The sequence below is a fragment of the Aquarana catesbeiana genome, linkage group LG03, assembly GCF_042186555.1.
Source record: "Aquarana catesbeiana isolate 2022-GZ linkage group LG03, ASM4218655v1, whole genome shotgun sequence".
NCBI lineage: Eukaryota > Metazoa > Chordata > Amphibia > Anura > Ranidae > Aquarana > Aquarana catesbeiana.
The window spans coordinates 261,658,535-261,681,616 of NC_133326.1; the positions used below are offsets into that span (position 1 = coordinate 261,658,535).

At 41.6% G+C, this 23,082-nt stretch overlaps 1 protein-coding gene across 5 annotated transcripts in view; it reads left to right on the forward strand.

Annotated features, from left to right (window-relative positions):
• The window catches only part of KCNC2 (potassium voltage-gated channel subfamily C member 2), a 466,809-nt gene that overhangs the window by 438,800 nt on the left and 4,927 nt on the right, over nucleotides 1-23,082 (forward strand). For all 5 annotated transcript variants that reach the window (XM_073620025.1, XM_073620028.1, XM_073620029.1 and 2 more), the window contains one exon: nucleotides 16,648-16,803. In XM_073620025.1, coding sequence (XP_073476126.1) covers nucleotides 16,648-16,803 — 156 coding nt within the window. The remainder of the gene's footprint in view (nucleotides 1-16,647; nucleotides 16,804-23,082) is intronic.

The window sequence follows — 23,082 nt, forward strand, 5'->3', positions numbered from 1 at the left end:
ACTAAGCTGTAGGCAGATAAAAACAATTGAGGCAGGTAAATGCAGATTTTAAAATCAACTAATTTAAGTATTTGACTTAGGCTTGGTATCAGCCAATCCTCCATACAGCAAAGCTTGGACTGTTATAGGGAAAAGTCTTTACAGCCAAATGGATGTTCTGCAATGTTCATTTGCTAACAAGTATCATGCTAATAGGAGGTGAGAACAGAGTACTAGAGAAATTAGCTCTTCTGTTTGCGTTCATGGTCTAATCACAGGGTAGAGAAGGATCTTGATGAGATGAGATCTTGTATTGTTTGCCTGCAGTGAAGAAAAGTCATCTCTCCAGACTGGTGGTGCTGTGTAAACCTCAGGAATTAAAGTATAACTAAAGGCAAAACATATTTTTTTTAGTTTTGGATGGAGTGGAGAGGAATTAGAACCTCTGTCTGATTTTTTTTTGCCATCTGTGTCCCATTAAGAAGATTAATTCCCTCTATATGTCCTGTTTACCGTAATCATTGAAAGTGAAAGTAAAAGAAAATCCCAAACTTTGGTTTGTTCCTAGAGAAGTGATAAAGGGGAAATCTTCCAATGGGGCACTAGTTTTGGTGATCCCGGGGGCCCCAAGAGATTCCTTTAATGTCTCACTTCCTGTTTATGCATATGCTCTTAAAATACTGTGGATGTGATTCTGTGTTCAGGTTAACAAAGGTTCATCTGACTAAATTACAAATGTACACCTTTAGTAAATTACCTTCACTGAATATTTATAAGTCTAATTGGTAAGTAGGAAAACATGGGCCAGTTAGGTCAACGTGGACCTCTATACATGTTCATCATAATGAGATGTCAAATTTACTTTACCCCTACCTCAACCAAGCATAAGGGATGAGCCCAGTATCTCTCAGTGCTGGTCTGATACTTTGTCTAGGGAGCAGTAGCTTCTATTTGCTTCCTTTATTGTTAACAGGCCTCACAGCCTAGCCCAGTGCATGTTACTATGTGGGCTGACATAAAAGCACAGAAGGGTTACCATTGAGCTAAAACTGACCTTTTAGAATTAAGCTTATCCTTATCATCTGCTGTTTTTGAGTGACTTCTGTTGGTAAAATATGCTATTTACATTAAACCTATTAAAGACTATCAGAGTATGTGCAGGCTATGACCGAAACTGACTTTGACAGGAAGAGTTGAGATTTGCATTTTATTTGAGCTATCGATCTAATAAACATTTTGACATAAAGTTTTCATTAGGGTTAAACTCTGCTTGTACATTTTTCATCATATGCTGGGTCTAAATTTGCCAGGCTTGTGATAGAAGAATCTTAAATTTGTAGCTGTATGCATTTGTGTACCTTAGACCACACATGCAAGCATTATTATTGAATGGAATATATTGCCAGATTTCAGAAAACAAGTATTATTATGAGCATGTAATAGAGCCTTGTGAGACTGGATTTTGAACCATTTAATTCAACTTTAAAATTACTATGTAGCTAAACTAAAAGTGTGAACAAAATGTTTCCCTGCATAGAAGAAGAAAGTAGACATTACCTCTCTTGCTGCAAACACCGTTGAATGCTGCTCTAATGAAGAGGGATTCTCTGAAGCCTGTGCAGAAGCAGACACTTCCGGGAGTGTTGATCTCCCTTGATCCCCAATTCTTTTCACCAGTGGTGGCTGGTAAAGTTTTAGGATGGGGGGCGCCAGACCCCGCCCTTCTTTTTTGACCCCTCCCCCTTGGTGAAAATGGGCATAGTTTTAGCAAAATAGTGGGTGTGGCTCCAAGGTGGTGTGGTTAGCGTCTGAGATGAACGAGGGATGGAGGGAAAGGGAGGGAAAGGGAGGGAGAGAGGGAGGGACCGCAGGCCCAGATCCTACACAACAATAGAAATATGTGTATTCTAGAAAGTTTAACAATCAGCAGATAAAGATACTCCAAACACCTGGTGTTAGCACTTCAATCATCCCGGCACCATGGTTGTTATGGTGTCAGGATGATTGAAGCGCATTATTTCTATTATTACATTGTAATATAAAATGAGATCATTCAACTCACCATAATGCAGAATCAGTGGGAGCCCTGAGCGTGTCACCTGCCATGTCGCCTGCCACCAGTTGCCATCAGGTGTCCCCAGCGGAGTCCGTCCTTACATCGGGTGCCCCCAGCAGAGTTCCTCCTTACATCAGGTGCCCCAGCAGGGTCCCTCCTTACATCAGGTGCCCCAGCGGAGTCCCTCCTTACATCTGTGTCCCCATCAGTGGAGTCCCTCCTTATATCTGTGTCCCCGTTAGTGTAGTTCCTCCTTACATCTGTGTCCCTGTCAATGGAGTCCCTTCTTACAACTGTGTCTCCATCAGCGGAGTCCCTCCTTACATCTGTGTCCACGTCAGCGGAGTCCCTCCTTACATCTGTGTCCCCATCAATGGAGCCCCTCCTTACATCTGTGTCCCCATCAGCGGAACCCCTCCTTACATCTGTGTCCCCATCAGTGGAGTCCCTCCTTACATCTGTTTCCCCGTCAGCAGAGCCCCTCCTTACATCTGTGTCCCCATCAGTGGAGTCCCTCCTTACATCTGTGTCCCCATCAGCGGAGCCCCTCCTTACATCTGTGTCCCCATCAGCGGAGCCCCTCCTTACATCTGTGTCCCTGTAAGCGGTGCCCCTCCTTACATCTGTGTCCCCATCAGCAGAGCCCCTCCTTACATCTGTGTCCCCGTCAGCGGAGTCCCTCCTTACATCTGTGTCCCCGTTAGTGGAGCCCCTGCTTACATCTGTGTCCCCATCAGCAGAACCCCTCCTTACATCTGTGTCCCCTTCAGCAGAGTCCCTCCTTACATCTGTGTCCCCATCAGCAGAGCAGTAGGGTCCTCCTTACATCTGTGTCTGCGGCAGCACAGCCCTCCTTCAAGCCATGTCTGTCTCTCCCCAGATAGTTCCTGGCTTTCTCCATGTGTTCAGTGGAGAGGGGAGGGGCCTCCCCTCTCCACTGAACACAAGGGGATTAGTCCTCATGGCGGCCATCTTTTTTTAGCCCACTGGAAGTGACTTTGTTCTCACACTTCTGGGCAGAATCTGTTCGGCGCGATGGATTGTGCCGCAAAGCAGCTCCAAACCCCGCCAATGAAGCGCCGCATCTGCAATCTCCTGATGGCATTGATGTGGCGCTTCCCATAGTGTACTGTGTCCAGCGCCCGAACACAGTGTGCTTAAGGACTTTTTTTCTTTTCTTTTTACTGGGCCATGTTTAAAATTATTATCTTTTTTGTGACTGCCTGCGGGGGGGTGGGGGGGGGTGTGCGGCGCCCAGGCACAGCACTATGGAGGGGCCGCCACTGCCTTTCACTGACCCCCACATTTCTATAGAACACACTATCATTGGACAGCCAGAAAGATATTTACTTGATTTCACACGAGGAGGCCTTTTTGTTTGCATTTTTAGTCCAGGGACAGAGTCACTTTCAAGGTGATGTTACATACATGAGATGAGTGATGCATCAATGGCTGTGGAAATGACAGTAGATTAATTATGTGGATCTTTTGGTGTTGGTTTTTTGCAAGCAAATGCATTCAGTCCATTTTAGTTTCAGTTAGCAAATCAACCCTTTTCATCTGCTTTAAAAATGTAATTATCTGATTAAAGTAAAGCAGCTTTATCTATATTTATGATGATGAAAGCATCCCCCTATAATTTAAAGAGAAATTGTGCATTGCTATCACACAGTATCAGAGAAAATTGCATGTGATAAAGGGGACCTAAAAATCAGTCTGGAAAATTCCAGAAGAGTGAGAGCGAGTATTATAAGAGTCACTTAAAGTGCTACCAAACCCACAGCGTATATTGATTGGGATCTACAAAATAGGGGATAGATTTATGGCATTTTAATTTTTTTTCACTAGCAATTATGGTGATCAGCAATTTTTAGTGGGACAGATGGGACACCTCACTGACATTTTTGACACTTTTATGGGAACCAGTGACATTATAACAGTGATCAGTGCTAAAAATAAGCACTAACATTGCACTAATGACACTGGCAGGCAAGGGGTTAACAACAGGGGCGATCAAGGATTTTAACTGTGTTTCCTGGCTGTGTTTACTAACTGTGGGGGGGATGGGCTGCCTGGGATAACACAGAGATCCATCTTCCTGCATAGCACAAAGACAAGCTCTCAATGTAATCCCCTGTCAGAACGGAGATCTGCCTTGTTTACTTTGGCAGATCACCGGACCGCCGAACCCGCTGATTGGCTCCCCGGCTGGTCAATTGCGCCCACAGAAGCTAATGCATGAATCGCCATACTGGTACGGTGATTCACGCAGCCGAACCACCTTGCTGCAGTATAACTGTGGTGGGTGGTTGGCAAGCAGTTACTCACCACTGGGTTTTTTTTCTTTGCTAATGAAACAAAAACATTTTTTTCATAGATGTTATAAAATTTTGCAAACAGGTAATTTTTCTCCTTCACTGATGTGCGCTGATGAGGCTACACTGATGGTCACTGATAGGTTGCACTGATGGGCACTGATAGGCACTGATGAGGTGGTAATGATGGTCACTGATGAGGCTGCACTGATGTGCACTGATGAGGCAGCACTGGTGGGCATTGATGAGGAGGCACTGATAGGTGGCACTGATGGGCACTGATAGGCACTGGCAGGTGACACTGATGATGAGGCACTGATGGGCACTGATTGGCAGCACTGATAGGTGGCACTGATTGACAGCACTAAAAGGTGGCACTGGTGGGCACTGATTGGCACTGACAGGTGGCACTGGTGGGCACTAGCGATGAGCTGAAAACCCCCCTTGGCTCGGTTTGCACCAGAACTTGTGAACAGGCAGTAAAATTGTACGAACACACGAACACCGTTAAAGTCTATGGGACACGAACATGAAAAATCAAAAGTGCTCATTTTAAAGGCTTATATGCAAGTTATTGCCATAAAAAGTGTTTGGGGACCTGAGTCCTGCCCCGGGGACAAATATCAATGCAAAAAATGTTTTAAAAACGGACGTTTTTTCAGGAGCGGTGATTTTAATAATGCTTAAAATGAAACAATAAAAATTAAATATTCCTTTAAATATCGTGCCTGGGGGTGTCTTTAGTATGCCTACAAAGTAACACATCTTTTCTGTGTTTAGAACAGTACAACAGCAAAATGACATTTCAAGAAAAATGTCATTTAAAACTGCTCGTGGCTGTAATGTATTGTTGGGTCCCGGCAATATGGATACAAATCATTGAAAAAAAACGGCATGGGTTCCCACTCCAGTCCATTACCAGGCCTTTTGGGTCTAGTATGGATATTAAGGAGAACCCGGCACCAAAATTAAAACAAAAATTGCGTAGGAGTCCACCCAAAATCCATACCAGGCCCTTCAGGTCGTAACATAAATGGGTGACCCCGCCCCCTCTGACGTTACGTGACATCACATCATATCAGAAGGGGTCACCCGGTGACATAATTGGGTGACCCTGCCCTCAGCTATATTACAGCTGTCAATGCAGAAAGCCTGCAGTTCGGGGGGCGCCTCCCATTTTTTTCTTGGTCCGTTGAACGCTGTGATCAAAGATGAATGGACATCGCAGGACACTTTTTTTTTTTTAAATAAAGACTTGTCCCAAATTGTCTACTGTAATTTTTACCATTTTGACTTTTTTGGGTGAATATGTAGGAGTACAATGTACCCAATACCCATTCACATAGGAGGCGGGATCTGGGGGTCCCCTTTTTGAAGGGGGCGCCCCCCCTTTTCCCGTGGCCTGCCAGGTTGCATGCTCAGATAAGGGTCTGGTATGGATTTTGGGGGGCCCCTACCCCATTTTTTTTAAATTTTGGTGCAGGTTTCCCCTTAATATCCATATCAGACCCAAAGGGCCTGGTAATGGACTGGGGGGAAGCCATGCTGTTTTTTTCAATGATTTTTATCTATATTGCCAGGATCTGGCAATACATTACAGCCCTGAGCAGTTTTAAATGAGATTTTTTCCTTTAGAAATGTAATTTTGCTGCTCTCATTCATAAAACTATGTACTGCTGCCGTGTAAGCAGCCTTACATAGTGTGGGGCGTGGACTCAGCCCCCTGAGCCAAGATTGGCTAAAGGCACCCTGCCTTTGGCCAATCATAGCTCTAACAGCAAAGTGCGCTTTGATTGGCTAAAGCATGTAGGTCAGGTGCATGCTTTGACCAATCAGCAGCCGTCAATGCACCGTGATATCGCAGTGCATTGACGGTCTCGCCATTCATTATGGCGCGTTCCCCAGGCGCTCAAATTTCCCGTGAACACCCCATAATGTTCGGTATTCGGTGAAAGGGTGAACACCCGATGTTCGAGTCAAACTTACGCTCGACTTGAACCGCGGGCTCATCCCTAGTGGGCACTGATAGATGGCACTTGTGGGCACTGATTAGCAGCACTTGTGGGCACTGATAGGTGGCACAGATCAGGACTGATGTCCCTGTAACAGAACCCCTCACGCTGATTGTGAGGAGAAAAAAAGCCGAACGGCTTCTGTTTACTTTCTGATCAGCTGTCATTGGCTGACAGCTGATTACTTGGTAAAGAGCCCACTGTGATTGGCCCTTTATCCTGTACTGTGATCACAGAGTCTGAAGGACTCGGTGATCACTGTGCACGCTGGCCGTGATCATGGAGAACATCTATTGACGCCCTCCTGGCACTGGAAGCCCACGCTGTAGCCATCATTGGGTTATAGTGTGGGCTGAAAGTGATTGAGTAGTGGTCCAGGCATGAGGTATTTAAGGGATGTAAAAATATAATAGCCAATTTGGAATAGTCTGTGCTTTTTTGGATCAGTTTCTCAACAGGAATGCATAGAAAACTAAATATGGAAAAAAACAGAATTGTTGTGGCTGATTTACTTGACATATAACTAAAGGCAAAACTTTTGGATAAAGGGGAGAAGGATTAACAACCCTGTCATGTTTGTATTGCCGTCTGTGCCCCCGTTAGATAGACTCACCCTCTCTAGTTGTCCTGTTTACCATTATCACAGAGAATGAAAGAAAATCCCACATTTTGGGTTGTCCCCAGAAAAGTATTAGGGGGGAATCTTCCAATTGTGGCACTAGTTCTGGTGACCTGGGGGGCCCCAAGGGATTCTTTTAATTTGTAGGGATTTCCTCTCACTTCCTGTTTTGGCTATGGGACAGAAGGCAAATCTCCCCAATGACAAAGCTGTCTTTTTTAATGGTGGGGAAATGGTATTTATATATGTGTGTGATTTTTAACGCTATTTTAATTCAATATTTGGCATTTATAAAGATATTTTGTATTTACTTAATTTACCTTGGTTGTTTTTGACATGCCACCTGTGTCCAGTGAAAGCAGCTTCCCTTTGACTGATATTCCAGTCAGGTTCTTTCTTTTGTATTAATACATATGCTGCAGGGACCACACTGACTTAGTGAGTTGGAATATTTCCATGGTTTAAACCATTTTACCTTGTTATTAGCACTAAAACCTGAAGGGGTTCTAATCTCCACTGTATCTATCCCACTAAATATCATGTTATGAGATAAAATACCACATGCTTTCATGAGTAAAATACCTCACAATGAAATAACTCATGCTTTATTTTAGTAGAGTTTTTTTGAATTGCAAAAAAAAAAAAAATTGTGAAAAAATCTATTTTATCTCAGATTTTAAGAGTAAAATAACTCTTTGTGAATTGAGCCCACAGTGTTATTCTAAATTCTTAAGTTTAGCATGAAACAAGATTCCCGTAACATCTGTTTTTCAAAAGTAAAATGAAATTTGCTCTAGGTCAATCCATGTATCACACTTCTTTAGCCACTTACCTGCTACCGACACAACCTGCAGCTGCATTCAAAGAACAATAGAAGATTCAGACAGCAACACTCCACTTTGACACCATTTTTTGTAGAAATCATTAAAAACACAGCAAAACAGTGAGCGTAGGGGGAGAGCGATGTTGATGTGTTTCACGCTACTAGCAATATGCGTTGCATATATAGCATTATGCACAAGCGCTGGTAGCATGAAGCACATCAACATCTCTCTCCCCCTGTGCTCACTGTTTTCTGTGTTTTTAATAATTTCTACAACAAAGGTGTCAAACTGGAGTATGACCTGATGTTCTGTTGTTCAAAAGGAAAATGCTTTACTGTACTACTCATCATAATTATCATACAGTGTATGAAGATTTCTTCTGAAATTTGCCCAACATTCACCTATTTTCCACCTTGCACAAAATTCCATATTTTCCCAGCTTTAAAGTAGGGATTGTATATTTTGAAGTTCTTCATTGTTTTGGAGCTGTGCCTTTTTATGCTTATGGAGTGTGCTGAGCCTTTTTTTTTTATGTACTTTAATGGTTACTTGTTTGTGTTTATTTCTTTTACTGTAAAACAAAAACAAAACAGTATTCCCCTTCCCGAAAAAAAAAGCAGTCCCACATCTCAGGCACAATGGCTGGTATATCAAAAACAAAGGAGCGATAAGCATTCAGGCCAGCTGCAATGCTTATACCAGCCCACATTCCCTTCAACACTGGGGTAGTCCTCTAAGGGCAGTTTTGACTAAAAACAAAGGCTCCCCCCAAAAGCAAGTAGTCAAGTAGTTGTATTATTAAATGAATGTCAGTATAAACAGATATACAAAGACAAATCTGCCCAGAGCATCGTGCAAATCTGCTCAGCTATACAAATCATCTACAGTAAAACCTTGGATTGTGAGCATAATTTGTTCCAGCAACATGCTTGTAATCCAAAGCACTTGTATAGCAAAGTGAATTTCCCCACAAGAAATAATGGAAACTCAGGTGATTAGTTCCACAACCATTTATTCATAAGTCCTTCTGTTTATAGTCCATATAAAAGGATTATAGCAATGTGATAGGTTGTGTAACCATAAAATGTCCATCCACAAATGGCAGCCTCCACAAGGGGATTAGAAGCAAAATCCAGCAAGAGCTACAGAGTATAAAAGAGATGAGAGGCGCCTCCAAGTGTAGCAATATGGCTACATTTAATGAAGGTACATCATTTAGCAACTCACATGGTTGATGATTAAAAGAGGCACATCATAGATCGCCCTCCGCACCGCCGGCTTTCACCGCTGTCAGTCTGAAATGGTGACCAGGAAGACTACCCTGCAATAAAGCGATTTGAAAGCGAGGTGCCATGGATCTGCAGTAATATTCCTGTCTGCTTACCTCTCCATGTGATCAGCTTAAAAGACTGGCTGCCTCTCACCTGGCTGCTTAAGTAATCTTCCCTCAAGCATGGCTCCACCCCAGCCTCTAATTAGGAACACTTTATTAACCTGTGCATTGCAAGCCAGCCTCACTGATCAATATTGTGTGTTTGGCTTCCATGTGCTCATTGCTGTGTGTCATACTTCTGATCCTGTTTACCGACCTTGGCTTATTCTTGACTGTCCTTGTCTGCTTCATACCCCGACCTTGGGCATGTTTTTGACTATCCCTATCTTCTTGTTGCCCTGACTTTTTGGCTTATCTCCTGACTATCCTTGTTGTCCCGGTTTGCTGCTTCCTATCTATCCTCCAGTAGTCTACCATGAGCATGAGCTGGGGCCGTGACCTGGAGCCAGACTGCAGTGAAGTCCATCCCCACCATCAGGGACCCTGGTGAACACCTGCTAGCTCTTAGATTCCGCGCCCTGGGAAATCTCATGCTCTAGCTCCCAGTGTGATCTGTGTTGGTACTCCAGAGTACCTGCTTTCCTGAACCACCCAGTGCTCCATCCGCAGCAGTCAGCTGTAGGGTCCACTACCTGAGCGGTGCACTCCTGACCCCAACGGGGTGCATCTGTTGCCTAGCCTCAGGTGACCTGACACAAGGCTTGATGCGCTTTGTGGAAGGGATGACGTCGATGGTGGTGTGGAGGATGGTCTATGTGGACAGCTTTACCCCAGTTGCCTGCATACTTAGAAGTGCCTGTTTAAATCATCAACCATGTGACTTGCTAAATGTTGTACCTTCATTAAATGTAACCATAATGCTACACTTAGAGGCGCCTCTGTTCTGTTTTATACTCAGTTGTGACATGACGCTACTTGTATATCAAGACATTGCTTGTAAATCAAGCCAAAATTTATTTAAAAATGTTGCTTGTCTTACAAAACACTCTCAAACCAAGTTACTCTCAAACCAAGGTTATACTGTAATGGCTAACTAAAGCTAGAAGAGAGTAATATAACCTGAATAGCACAGTACAGCAAATGGATATTGAACACAATAGAAAGACACCCAGTACAGGTGGAGTTGGAAGCAGTGACAAAGGTTTAGGGTGACTACACCACTTTTATCAGGTCTAGAGATGGATTTGATAAAGGGATACATTCACATTGAAACACTATCACTGCTTCAACCTCCACCTGTTCTGGGTGTCACCCACTTGTGTTCCCAGTTCGCAAGGGAGGGAGATGACCAGTTACTTGTCCCCTATAGAAGGGCAGGTAGGTAAAAAATTACCCACACACACACACACACACACACTGACAGTGTTTGGAGTGTTGTATTGCATTGCACTGAAGATTGATGTATTTGTAGTTGTTTGTTTATCTGTGATTTTTATTTTATTTTCTGTATACAGCATGGACCAGTGCATAGCATAAATGAAGGCATGGTTAGCCGCCACCCCATTCTTTGTAACAAGCCACATACCGGAAGGCACATGGGTGGGCCCATATGCTACCATGGTTTGGCATCAGGAAAGGAAAATTACGGTATTTGATACAATTTTCCATTTTCCTGACGCCAACATGGCAGCATACTAGTGATAAATAACTAACTGACAGGGTGGGTAATGCTTGACAAACCAAATTTATTTTAAATTATAACAGAAGACTGGATAGTCCTCCTTCCGAAATCTACAAACGAGAAAGTACCTGGGTCGATTCTATAATGTCTTAAGAACATATTTCGCGAAGACCAAGATGCTGCACTACAGATAGTTTCCATAGATACATTTGAATGAGCCACCCAGGACGCTGCCACCACCCTGGTGGAGTGTGCAGTCACCACTGTAGGAAGATTGCCGCCCCTCACTCTGTACGCTCTATGTATGAGTTTGACAATACATCCTGCCAAGGTTCTTGCAGTGGCTTCCTTCCCCCGGTACCTCCCTGTTGGGACTATAAAGAGTTTCTCTGAAGACCTAAATGGTGCAGTAACACGATCTGGAAAGAATCTTATATGCCTCTCTAAGGCTCCCAGGGCTTGAAGCTCCGATACTCTCCTACCAGAGGTAATTGCTGTTAAGAAAACTGCCTTGTATTTTATGTCCCAAAGGGAACAATCATCAGTTGGAGCAAAGGGATGGGCTGAAAGAAAGTCTAGTAGAACTGACAGATCCCATTGAGGAAAGACTCTCTTATTTGGTGGGCGAATTTTGATAACTGCTTTAAGAATTGTTTGATTAGCGGTTCCTCAGCCCATTTTAGCTTTGTTATTGCCGAGATTGCAGATATTTGAACTTTTAATGAACTCAGGCTAAGGCCCATGTTTAGGAAGTCCAACACCGCCGATAGAGGTGAGGTTGCTGGATCGAGACCTCTCTCGGTTAGTAAGAGTGTGAATCTGTCCCAGATTTTGTTGTAGACTTTATTAGTAGTGGGTTTTCTGGCCCTCAGTAATGTGGAAATAACTCCAGAGGAGTACCCTAAGTTCTCCAGCCTCCCCCTCTCAATAGCCAGCCCGAAGATCCAGCCTGCGTATGTTCGGGTGCAGGAACTTGCCTTGTATTAGTAGGTGTGGAAATACTGGCAGAGGGATTGGATGTTGTTTGCTGAGGTGTAGCGCTAAAGGGAACCAAGGCCTCCATGGCCAGAATGGGAGGATGGCTATGACTGTCACCTGCTCTCTCAATAGCCTCAGGAGGAACCTCATGATTAGAGCTGTTGGAGGAAAGTCGTAAGCCAGGCTGCAATTGCAGGAAGTGACCAGCGCATCCGTTCCTTCCACCTGGGGATGCGGAAATCTTAACAAGAATCTCTGAAGCTTGCTGTTGCTGTGAGAAGCAAAGAGGTCGATTTGTGGTAGGCCCCACTTGTGGACCAATTGAGCAAATACTCCGGGATGTAAGGCCAATTCTGTCTGATCTGGGAATTTCCATGATCCGCCTGCATATTCAACCTCCCAGGAAGGTAGACTGCTCTTAAAGACTGTAGGTGTATTTTCGCCCAGGTCATCATGGGTTCTACTTCCATCATCAATGTGCTGCTGCGAGTTCCTCCCTGGTGTTAAATATAGGCCACTGTGGCCCTGTTGTCCATTTGTAGAGTAACTGGGAGATTCTTGATTCTGTGGCGTAGAGCCTGGAGAGCCATAAATGCTGCTCGAATCTCCAGTACCTTTGAAGACCAACACCCTGGCGGGGAAGCTCCACCTGCCCTGGACTGACTGACCCTCACAGTGCGCCCCCCAGCCTGCCTCGCTGGCATCGGTCCTAACAATGGTCCAACTTAAAGGACCCAAGGGATGTGGATTAGGGATTCCACTCTCAGCCACCACTGCAGGCTCTTCCTCATAACGACGGATATCGTTATCAGTTGTGTTAAGCTCTGCTTCTTCCACTGTGATAGGAAGCCTAGCTGAAACTGACGAAGATGCCAGTGGGCCCATGGAACCATTGGAATGCACGATGACATGATGCCTAGAAGACTGAGGCACCAAGAGGCTGAAAGGCGAATGGAAGTTGCTGCTGCTAAAATTCTCTTCCTGGTCACCTTCACCTTCTCTGGCCGAATAGACACGGGTGCCCTCTTTGTGTCCAACAGTGTTCCCAGGTACACCAACTGTTGAGTTGGGATGAGATGGCTCTTTTTGAAGTTGATGATCCACCCAAACTTCTGCAGAGTGTGGACAAGGATCTTGCTGTGTGTTATTAATTCTTCTTGATCCCTTGCCAGTAGTAGGACATCATTCAAGTAGTGGTGAACTCAAAGCCCCTGCACCCTGAGCGGGGCTAGCATGGCAATGAGGACCTTTGTGAAGGTTCTCAGGGACGTGCACAGACCAAAGGGAAGGCTTGTAAACTGTAAATGCATCTGGCCGACTGCAAACCTTAGGTCCCTCTGGAAGACTGGCAAGATTGGAATATGGAGGTACTTGTCTTGTAGATCCATGGAGAGCATCCAGTCGCCCGGCTGTATTGTCTGAATGATGGTGTGAATGGACTCCATTTTGAATTTTTCCAATAAAATGATTTAGACCCTTCAAGTCGATAACTGGGCGCCACCCTCCATCCTTCTTGTGTACCATGAATAGGGTGGAGTAAAACCCTGAGTACTTTTCTGAGGAGGGAACCGGTATTACTGCTTTCTGCTTTTGGAGGGAATGAACGTAGTGCAGAAGGACAGTTGCTTTCTGCTGCGTCTCGGGAATCTTGGGTAGAAAGCGATCTGGAGGGGTTGTACTGAGAAACCTCCAGGAATGGCCTGTGAGACTGTGGAACTTACCCAGGCGTCTGTAGAGTTTTTTGCCCAGATGTTTGCAAAGTGCGCCAGTCTGGTCCCTACTGGAAGCATCGGGACTGTGCCCCATCAAAAAGATTTACCAGGCTTCTGCGAGGCACTCAGCATTTTCTGCTTGTGGGCTCTAGGAAAAGATGATTGTGCGCCCCTCCAGCCGCCAGCCGGGGCCCTGGACTGCCAAGAGCATCTAGAGTCTCTGGATCTGTAGGGATGAAACCTACTGGACCTTCGCTGTTTTCTATCTTGTGGGAGTAGACCAGACTTGCCCCCCAACATTCTCGAGATGGCCGACTCCATCTTGGAACCAAAGAGGAACTTGCCATCGTAAGGTATCTTACACCAAGACTGTTTTGAAGACGCATCCGCTGACCATGGTTTTAGCCATAGGGCCCTTTTTGCTGTTACTGTATGCAACATAGCCCTGGCAGAGCACTTGACCATGTCTATTGCTGCTTCCCCTTTAAAATCAGCTGACACCTTTAGTTCATCCAGAGCTCAAACGATATCTGCCCTTGCCGACTCAATATTCTGAATCCAAACTTTCAGGGCGCTAGCCACTGAGGTGAGGGTTACAGCTGGACGGAAGGCTGCCCCAGCTGCCTGAAAGGCTTTTTTAAGATCTAAGTCTATTTTTCTGTCCATCAAATCCTTGAAAGAGGACGAATCCTCCATAGGTAGAGTCACATTCTTTGCCAAGCAGACAACTGCCGCATCAACCGTAGGTGGTGGGTCAAGTGATATTCTCATGTTTTCTCCTGTAGAGGATATAATTTCTGCATACGGTTGAGTGAAAACCTCCTTTCAGTTTTTTGCCACTCCTGCTTTAGGACGTCTTTGATTTTGTCCATGAATGGAAAATAGGTTTGATGTTTCTGTAAAAAAGAGTAATAGGATTTTGCCTTCTTTGGCACTTCCTCCTCTTCCCATACGATTGAATGCGATCGCCTGTTTTATTGTCAGAATGAAGGGTTCCACCAGAGAGGAACTGAACCCAATTTGTTCTGGATCCTCCTCTGATGAGGAGGAACTATCCTTCTCCATAGGCTGAGCAGACTGCAAGGACATCCCACTGGGCATGGTCATACTGCTTGCTGAAGTCCCTGGCTGATCTTCCAATGGGACCCTTTGGGCAGGTGGCTGGGTTGATGTAAACTCAGCTAAGGAATCTCGTACTACCTTCTTTAGTAGTGATGAGTCTTGCGCAGTGTCCTGCTCCCTGTCCCCTGCAAACTCCTCTAGACAGTCTTTGCACACCAATTTATTGGATAGGGGGACTGCGCCACAAGCCCAGCATGATTTCTTGCTGGGACACCTGTATTGCTCTGGAGAAGAGGAGGCATGACGTGCTCTTTTGGATTCTATCCTTGGCCAGGAGCGACATCTGGAGCTTTGCTCCTTTGAAGAACGCCTGTCCCCTCTTGTTCTTGAACTCTGAGAGTGTGAGCATGCGGGGCTCAAACAGATCAAAGAAAACCGCATTAGAGGGCACTCTTTTAAGGTCACCTGAAAACTTACCAACTGGTGGGCCCCCTACCTTAAATATTGAGGGTCTTGCATAAGTGTTGACTGACTCATGGTAGTAGAGAATAAGGGATGGCCAATGGAAACCAAGAGAGATAGCTGAAAAGAGAAACAGAAGGATGGAGATTGCCCGTAATCTTCTAACATGAAAGTCTGAAAACTACAACAAAGCAAACAGCTGAAACAAACCAAAGGAAAAGAATGTACTTTTTTTTTTAAAAACAGAAAACTTTCCTACCAGCAGATGGCGTCACAGAAGGTTGTTGAGACTGGATCCAGGAACAAACTTCAAAATCAGGAGACACAGTCAGGAGGCTGTATATTGTCCGTGCTACAGCAGCCCACTGACACTTTTAAGTGATCCTGGGACTGGCAGAACCCGCCCTCAGGCTCCTCCTGTTGTGGACAAAACTAATCATTTTGCTCAGAACCAAAATGGCGCCCAGAGCTTCCGACGGCCAGTGCGCATGTGTGAACCGGGTGCAGCCTTCTGACATCATTGGGAGCACCCTAGGCCAGTAAATACAGCACTTGGCGGCCGCCCCAGGCCTATAGGGAGACCCAGACACCTACTGTACGGTGAGACACACTCCTCGCTCACCCATGACCTACCTAAAGCCCGATAAGAAGGGAGAAGAGACAGGACCCATCAAGACCACACAGATGAGGGTTTCTCAGGCTTTTGAGTGTGATGTTAGCAGCCCGAGCACTGAGACTACACACTGGGAGAGGCTTGAACCCAGCCGGTTACTGCTCAGTGGCAGGGTGGGGGACATAAAATTCCTTACTTCATCACTGGCGCATGGAGGTATGAGGAAAAAAAGAAGAATGGGGTGGCGGCTAACCATGCCTTCAATTATGCTATTCACTGGTCCTGGGGAGTGGTCAAGAGGCGGAGCTCTAACACTAGTATGCTGCCATGTTGGCGTCAGGAAAAGGGCATTCCCACTGACCACCAATGAAAGGGGTGCACACTGAGCAGCAAGGAGTGCACAGTGATCACCACAGAGCAGCAGGGGGGCACAGGGCACATATGGATCGTAAAGGACGCACACTGACCACCAATGTTATGGAGCACTGACCTCTGATCACCAATATTTAACGAGGCACACAAAACTGGCCACCAACATTTAAAACGGCACTCACCATTAACCACTACCATAAGAGGGTTCTAACACCTAACCACTGAAATATATAAGCTGTTCTGTGCATAGTCGTAACCTCTACATTCAGACTGGTGCTTGCTATGTTCCAAAATAAACACGTTTGGGGTTTTAAGGTCCTTAAAATGTTATACATCAGTTCTTTTCTAAAAATGTTGTTTTTTCCCCTTTATATAGTAAAACAAAATGGAAAAAAAAAATACTATCCAAAGTAAGCTCTATCTGTGCTAAAAAAAAATATAAAATCATTTAGGTACAATGTAAGAATAATCGTCAGCCCAACTTTCACAGCACTGAAAAGTGAAAAATTACCTGGTAATGAAGGGGTAAATCCAGGCAAATACACAAGTGGTTAAAGTTAAAAAATCTTCTAGTTATTTATATATTTTTTTAAATTTATACATATTTTGTATTGTTATTAATATATATTATTTGAGCATATTTCTCTGCTGGATGTGATTTGATGCAATTTGTTCCCAAATATTACCAGGTGAGGACAGTTCAGGAAGTGACCAACCCTTGTCACCTGGAGAAAGACACCCAATGAGACGCTCTAGCACTAGGGATAAAAACCGAAGAGCAGGAACTTGTTTCCTTCTGACGGCAGGTGACTATGCTTGCAATACAGATGGCGGGATACGGAAAGGTATGATATTTTTACATTCTGTACTAATTATAATATGAATCATTTATTATGTAAGGTAGAGGTAAGCAATCACTGACACTCCAGCTGATACTAAGCTATGAATTCTGCAGTGAATGTTTAAAAAAATATATTTAGCAATAATAAAAAATAGTAATATACACCACTGGAAATGCAGCTGGGGTACCAAGATAGCTTATCTTAACATAATGCACTGTTTATCAAGCTGTTGGATATGTACACCAGAGAATCAGTTACAGCTAGTTTTCTTCAAAGGTGAAAAAAGGCATTTCAAAAAAACATGTAAATGTTTTTACTTACATTAATTTGACTTATTTAACAACAATAACTTATAGTTTGTGTTTCAGTGTTTTAGTGAATGCTGAGTTTTTTTTTAATGTCGTTATGATTACACAGTAGAACTTCATGTGCACAGTGACATAAATATTGAAATTATGTTGTTTATGTTTAAAGGAGAAATAAAGTTTTTTAATTCAAATATTGTATTTAATAAATAATACATGCATGCACACTCATGAAAAGAAGTGATTTATAAAACCTTCTTTGTACAAATGTCAGAAATATTTGTGCAAGCTGAACAAATTTTCCCCATATGTTTTCAAAAAGATTAACTCCTGTATCATCAGCTCCACCTAGTGAACAAAATGTGGTATTGTTTTCTGAAATACCTCAATGAGAAAACATACTACATTTTGACCAGTAGATGGAGCTGATGACACAGGATTTAATCTATTTGAAAATATAAAGTGGAATTTCATTCAGTTTTCAAAAATGTTTCTGACATTCATGCAAATAATGTTTTATAAATAGATCACTAAGCATCTTGTGGCTTAGCCAGAAGGCTACATTTGCATAAGGAGGGAAGTACATCACTGCACCGAACAAAGGAGTTCCTCCCAGCTTTATGCTGCATATGTCTTTTCATTTTATTGACAGCAGTATTTAAAATATGTAATAAGTGTCCGAAAAAAGAGCACAAGAGAGTGAGGATAACACTGCCCTTTTACACACCCGAATCCTGGCAAAGGATCTTCATATAGAGAATATTCTGTGAAGGAATGATTACATCACTTCCCTCAGATAATATTAACACCTTCATCACCTCCCACTAATGTCAAGAAACAGTCTATAAGATGACAATAACTCAAAATGTAACACGGATTTGCAGTTATGCTTTCGTAATTTTAACCTGCAATTTCAGAGTGTTTGGAAGAAAAAAAAGATACTTTAGTTCTGCTTTTACAATTTTAACCTGCAATTTCAGAGTTTTTACTGGAAAAAAAGGTTTACTTTAATTCAGCTTAAACAGATACATTCTAGCACAAATCTCTATCCTGAAAAAGTATGACTTCCCTCTTTTACATGTAAATATTATACTGATATACAGATCAGCAGAACTTTAATACATTTATGCTATGAAAAAAAAAAAATTCAAGTATAAAATAATTTTTACCTTTAAATTACTAGGTGCTTTTAATAACTAAAGGGGTTTTTACCATGTAAAACCTGAAAAAATGTGCAGGTGTTATGTTGCAAATAGCCCTTTCCCAGAAAAATAGTATGTATAAAACCATATAAAGGTCTCATAAAATTTGCTATATACAGTACAGTACATATATAAAACACCTTGGGTCAAGTAATGGAGACATAATATAGCAATAAATGTTTGCATATTAGATGATTTCATAAAGTGTTTAGTATTGTATTCAGTGGCAATTAACTTGGTCAAAGGACAAAGAAATTCTTCCAATTGCTGATCAGTCCTCGGCTTGATAAACTTGCTTTGGGATAATCACACGCAATTGAATGACTGTATGGTGTTCAATGTAGCTTAGCTCCTCTTTTTATTTCTTCCATTTCTGTACTGTGTTTGCTGAAAAGTTGCTTAGCAATGTGTGTGGCTCAGTCTAACCATTTAGTCATTTATGTCTCATGTTTTCATTTTTATTTTGTCTAACTGTCCAACAAACACACTTAATACTTAATTTCATGACTGCTCCTGGAATTCTAATAAAGCCACAAGATTATATGCTAAAGCACATACTTGTTTCTTTTTTAATATATAGTATGGAATTTCCCGATCTATATAAAAAATAAATGACTGCAGTATAATATTTTGCAACATAGATTAAATTGCAAGTTCTATAAAATTATCCTCTATTTTCATATCTCGTCTTACATGTTGCCCTACATTCGTTTGGGCTAAACACTTACATAAGAAGTCTTGAACTGAATGCCCATATCAGCCTCTGAATCTTTTTTTCTTTATTTAACAATGTCTACAAAAGATAACACAGAGAACAGAGTGATTTAAATACATATTTGTCATATAATGTTTGATACATAGATGTTTGAAACATGGTAGTACTTATATTTGACTTGTATATTACCCATAACAAACTGATGAATCAAACATGTAGCTAGATTTATGTTTAAAGTTTACATAACAAAAAAACAGTAAAACAATTTATAAAAGTTACAAATGTATGGACACTTAAAATTATGAATACATTCTCTTGCTGTTTCATGACCTCAAATACACACTTCTATCATTTTTTTTAAACATAAGTGAATGCCCTAGTTCCTCATAAAACAGCATTCAACAGCTTGAAAGTAGAGATTTGTGCACTAAGTAGCTTTGTAGTTTTAGTCATTGGTTCCAGTACCTATTTATCATCACAACATTAAGCTTAAAAAGGCTCTCCAGCATATCTATCAGTGTGAAAAAAAAATGGAGCCTTAAAAGGTATGACTTCTAAAAAAAAATATTTACTATAGGTAGTTAATTTGTTCATTGTGTAAGAGAATTTTCACTTTAAAAGGGAGTTCTTCCTTAGCTTAGTGAATACGGTGAAAAATACCAGCTCATGCACAGGGAAAAAAATGATTTTTGTTTGCACTGTATTGGATGATAGAGGTCAGCAAAACTTCACCTTCATTGAGACCTACAAAAAGACCTACTGCAGGCAAGCTTCAGCATCCACATAGATGAAAAAATAAAAAGGAACGCTCATTGCGCAATGATTGATACAAAACGATTTATTGAAAATAAAATAATCCATTCACATATGGTACAGCTCAAATAAGCATGTAGAAACGTCCAGCATTTCAAACCAGTAAGATGGTCGCCACATCACCGCCTATGTCCTGCGTCTCATGTCCCTAGCTCCACCCAACGTTTCGTCATAAAAAATGCATCATCAGGGGCATGACCAGATTAACATTGGGTATCTGAATACAGTTATTGCTGCAATTTTGAAACAATATAATAGTTAAACATATTGTTTTGAACAAACTGTATATATGTTAACCCAATTAATAAAATATCTCATAATATTTAACATGCTGATGCAATCTAAAATGTAATTTTACAAAAATTTTAAATCTGCAGCTTTCTTTAAAATAATACCTGGTGACCCTGCCATGAAAGTCTTTATCATTCATTTCCTATCATAGAGTGACAGTGCTCTGTCCTGGTATCCCTGTTGTGCTCCTTTGGTTTCACCTTGACATTTGCTTTCCCTTTGGAGACTACAAGTGAGCATGCCAATGCACATTGTGCAAACATGTTTCACTGCTGTCACAATAAAAAAAGCTGTCTCCAGAAATGAAGACCTACAATTGCTGGAGCAAGTATATGTAGACAAGAAGTATCTGTAAAGCGGCTGAAGTAACACAACACTGAGTTGCAACAAGAATGAAAAAAAGGTGAAAGCAGTATTTAATTAAAAATACACATCAGTATTACGTTAAAATAAGTGATGTTCAGTTAAGGTTTACATGTACATGTAACTACATTTTAGTTCACAGCCTTTTGGCTGCATCAGAGCCAGCCTGCATGCTAAACCATTTTAGTTCACTTCCCTTTGGCTGCATCAGAGCCAGCCTGCATGCTAAAGCCTTTTAGTTTTAATTTATTGGATTATTCTACCTTTAGAAGAAACAAAATGTAGGCATCCAAAAGCCCTTCTTCTCGCTAGGCCTCTGCTTCTCCATTGTATCTATATATAGCAGGCATACTTACCTGGGTCATGTAATTAAACTATTTGCCTAAGTGCCTGTATCATTCTTTGAACTAAATCATTTTATATTTACTTATTCATTGGGCAAACATGGCACTTATGCCCTGTACACACAAGCAAAATTTCCGTCGGAAAAATCTTGGATGGTTTTTCCAATGGAATTCCGCTCAAGCTTGGCTTGCATACACACAGTCACACAAAAGTTCTCAGAACTTTCGATCGTCAAGAATGCGGTGACGTACAACACTACGACGAGCTGAGAAAATTAAGTTCAATGCTTTGAAGCATGCATCAAATTGTTTCTGAGCATGCGTGGTTTTTTGCGTGTCGGAATTGCATACAGACGAACGGAATTTTCGATAAGAACTTTTTTCGTCGGAAAAATAGAGAACCAGCTCTCAGTCTTTTGCTGGCGGAAGTTCAGACAGAAAAAGTTGGATGGAGCATACACATGGTCGGAATACCCGACCAAAAGCTCCCATCACACTTTTTTTGATGGAAATTCCGACTGTGTGTATGCAGCATTACATGTAGAAGAGATGGGCCAATGAAATGCAACTAGGTCAGCTCTTATTTCCAAGCCAAATCTTAATGGCTGCTTTGAGCTGCCATTGGACAATTAGTGTATTAAGCATCACTAGACAGGCCATTTTAGCACACATTCTTTATATTTAGTTTCATATATTTCTCCTGTAACTTTCTGCATATTCATGACTAAAAGGCTTTAAGGGGAAAAAAAATAATTGCACACAAACACTGCAATAACTTACTGCGTTTAACAATTCCTAAGTAATAAATATCTAGTTTTTATATTTTAAAGGCTCAGTTAATCCAAAATATATTGAATTTTTTAAATGCTTTACATTTTTAAACAAATTCCTATGTATTTTAGAGGCCTGGTGTTGAGATCTTTGTACTTGAGTTCTTTTATCTGCAAATGAACAACTCCTTCACCACCTGCTGGATTTTTTACCTACTTTTTTTTCAGTTGAGAATCAACAGGAGGGGTGATAATACCATTTTATAACATGAGAATTAAGACTCTAAAGCTGACCATAATCATATTTTTTCTATAGTTTTCTCTTTTGTTCAGGTGGAGGGAAAATTACCCCCCACCTGGAATATTGTATTCTAACAGTGACTCCTGCTACTGTCAGAATACACTGATCAGCAGCTGCAGATGTTTGGATACAGCTGCTGATTGACAAAGGTTTTCCAACTTGTCTGTTTGGCAGACGTTGGTCTAATGATCAACTTCTGTTGCACATGGACGGCCACACACTGATTAAAATTCCACTGGTCCCTGCTGATCCGACTGACTTTTGATCTGTCTATGACCAACTTTAGATTGACAGGAACAAAGTCACTAACTATACTGGAGATACATCACCAATATAGCCTTGGGGTGACTTAAGGCTATATTGACTGCCTTGGGGTGACTGCAACCAAACTAAACATGGATGGGAAAACCTTAAGAAAATATAATATAAACAATTTGTATAAAATATAATGTTATGAAATTTAATACATATAAACTGGATGTATGAAATTAGCAGGTATATGATACATGATTAGCAGTTGTAAATAGTAATAATAACAAAAACACATCCAAAGGGCAGATATGAAACTAGAAGTTTGCACTGTGGTATCCTAGTGCCCTGTATAGGTTCTGGAGAGATTTTATTTTCAGTTGAAATGCAACAAATTTACCTCAGTGAAAGTAATGCACTGGAAACACAAATGTCCATGCCCTTTTATCAAGTTCAAATGCTTCTCATGTTTGTCCATTTCAAAATGTATAAACTTAGTGTTAATCCTGAAACATTGGACTTACAATTATAATATAACAGCAAACTGAATTCTGAAAATCTTATCACTATCTAAATAAGGTGTGTATTCATGTCTATTTACAAAAATGTAAAATTTGGGAAACTTTAATGTTGTTTTTTTTTACAAAGAATGGTTAATGTTGTCAGCTCAAATTATTTTAATTACTTAAAAAAGCATTCTTTAATGAAATTCATTTTTTTAAATGTATTTTTAATAATTTTGATGTTCAAATGTTGACATAACCTCAACATTTTTTTAAAATCATACCTGTTTAAATTATTGAATAAAATCAAAAGCTAATGACATTTTTAGTGGTAAATTTACAATAGCTTTATGCACAATAAAAGTTAAACATTTGTGCTACACTATAACCATAAAAAATAATATGGGCATGCTTTACAAAAAAAGT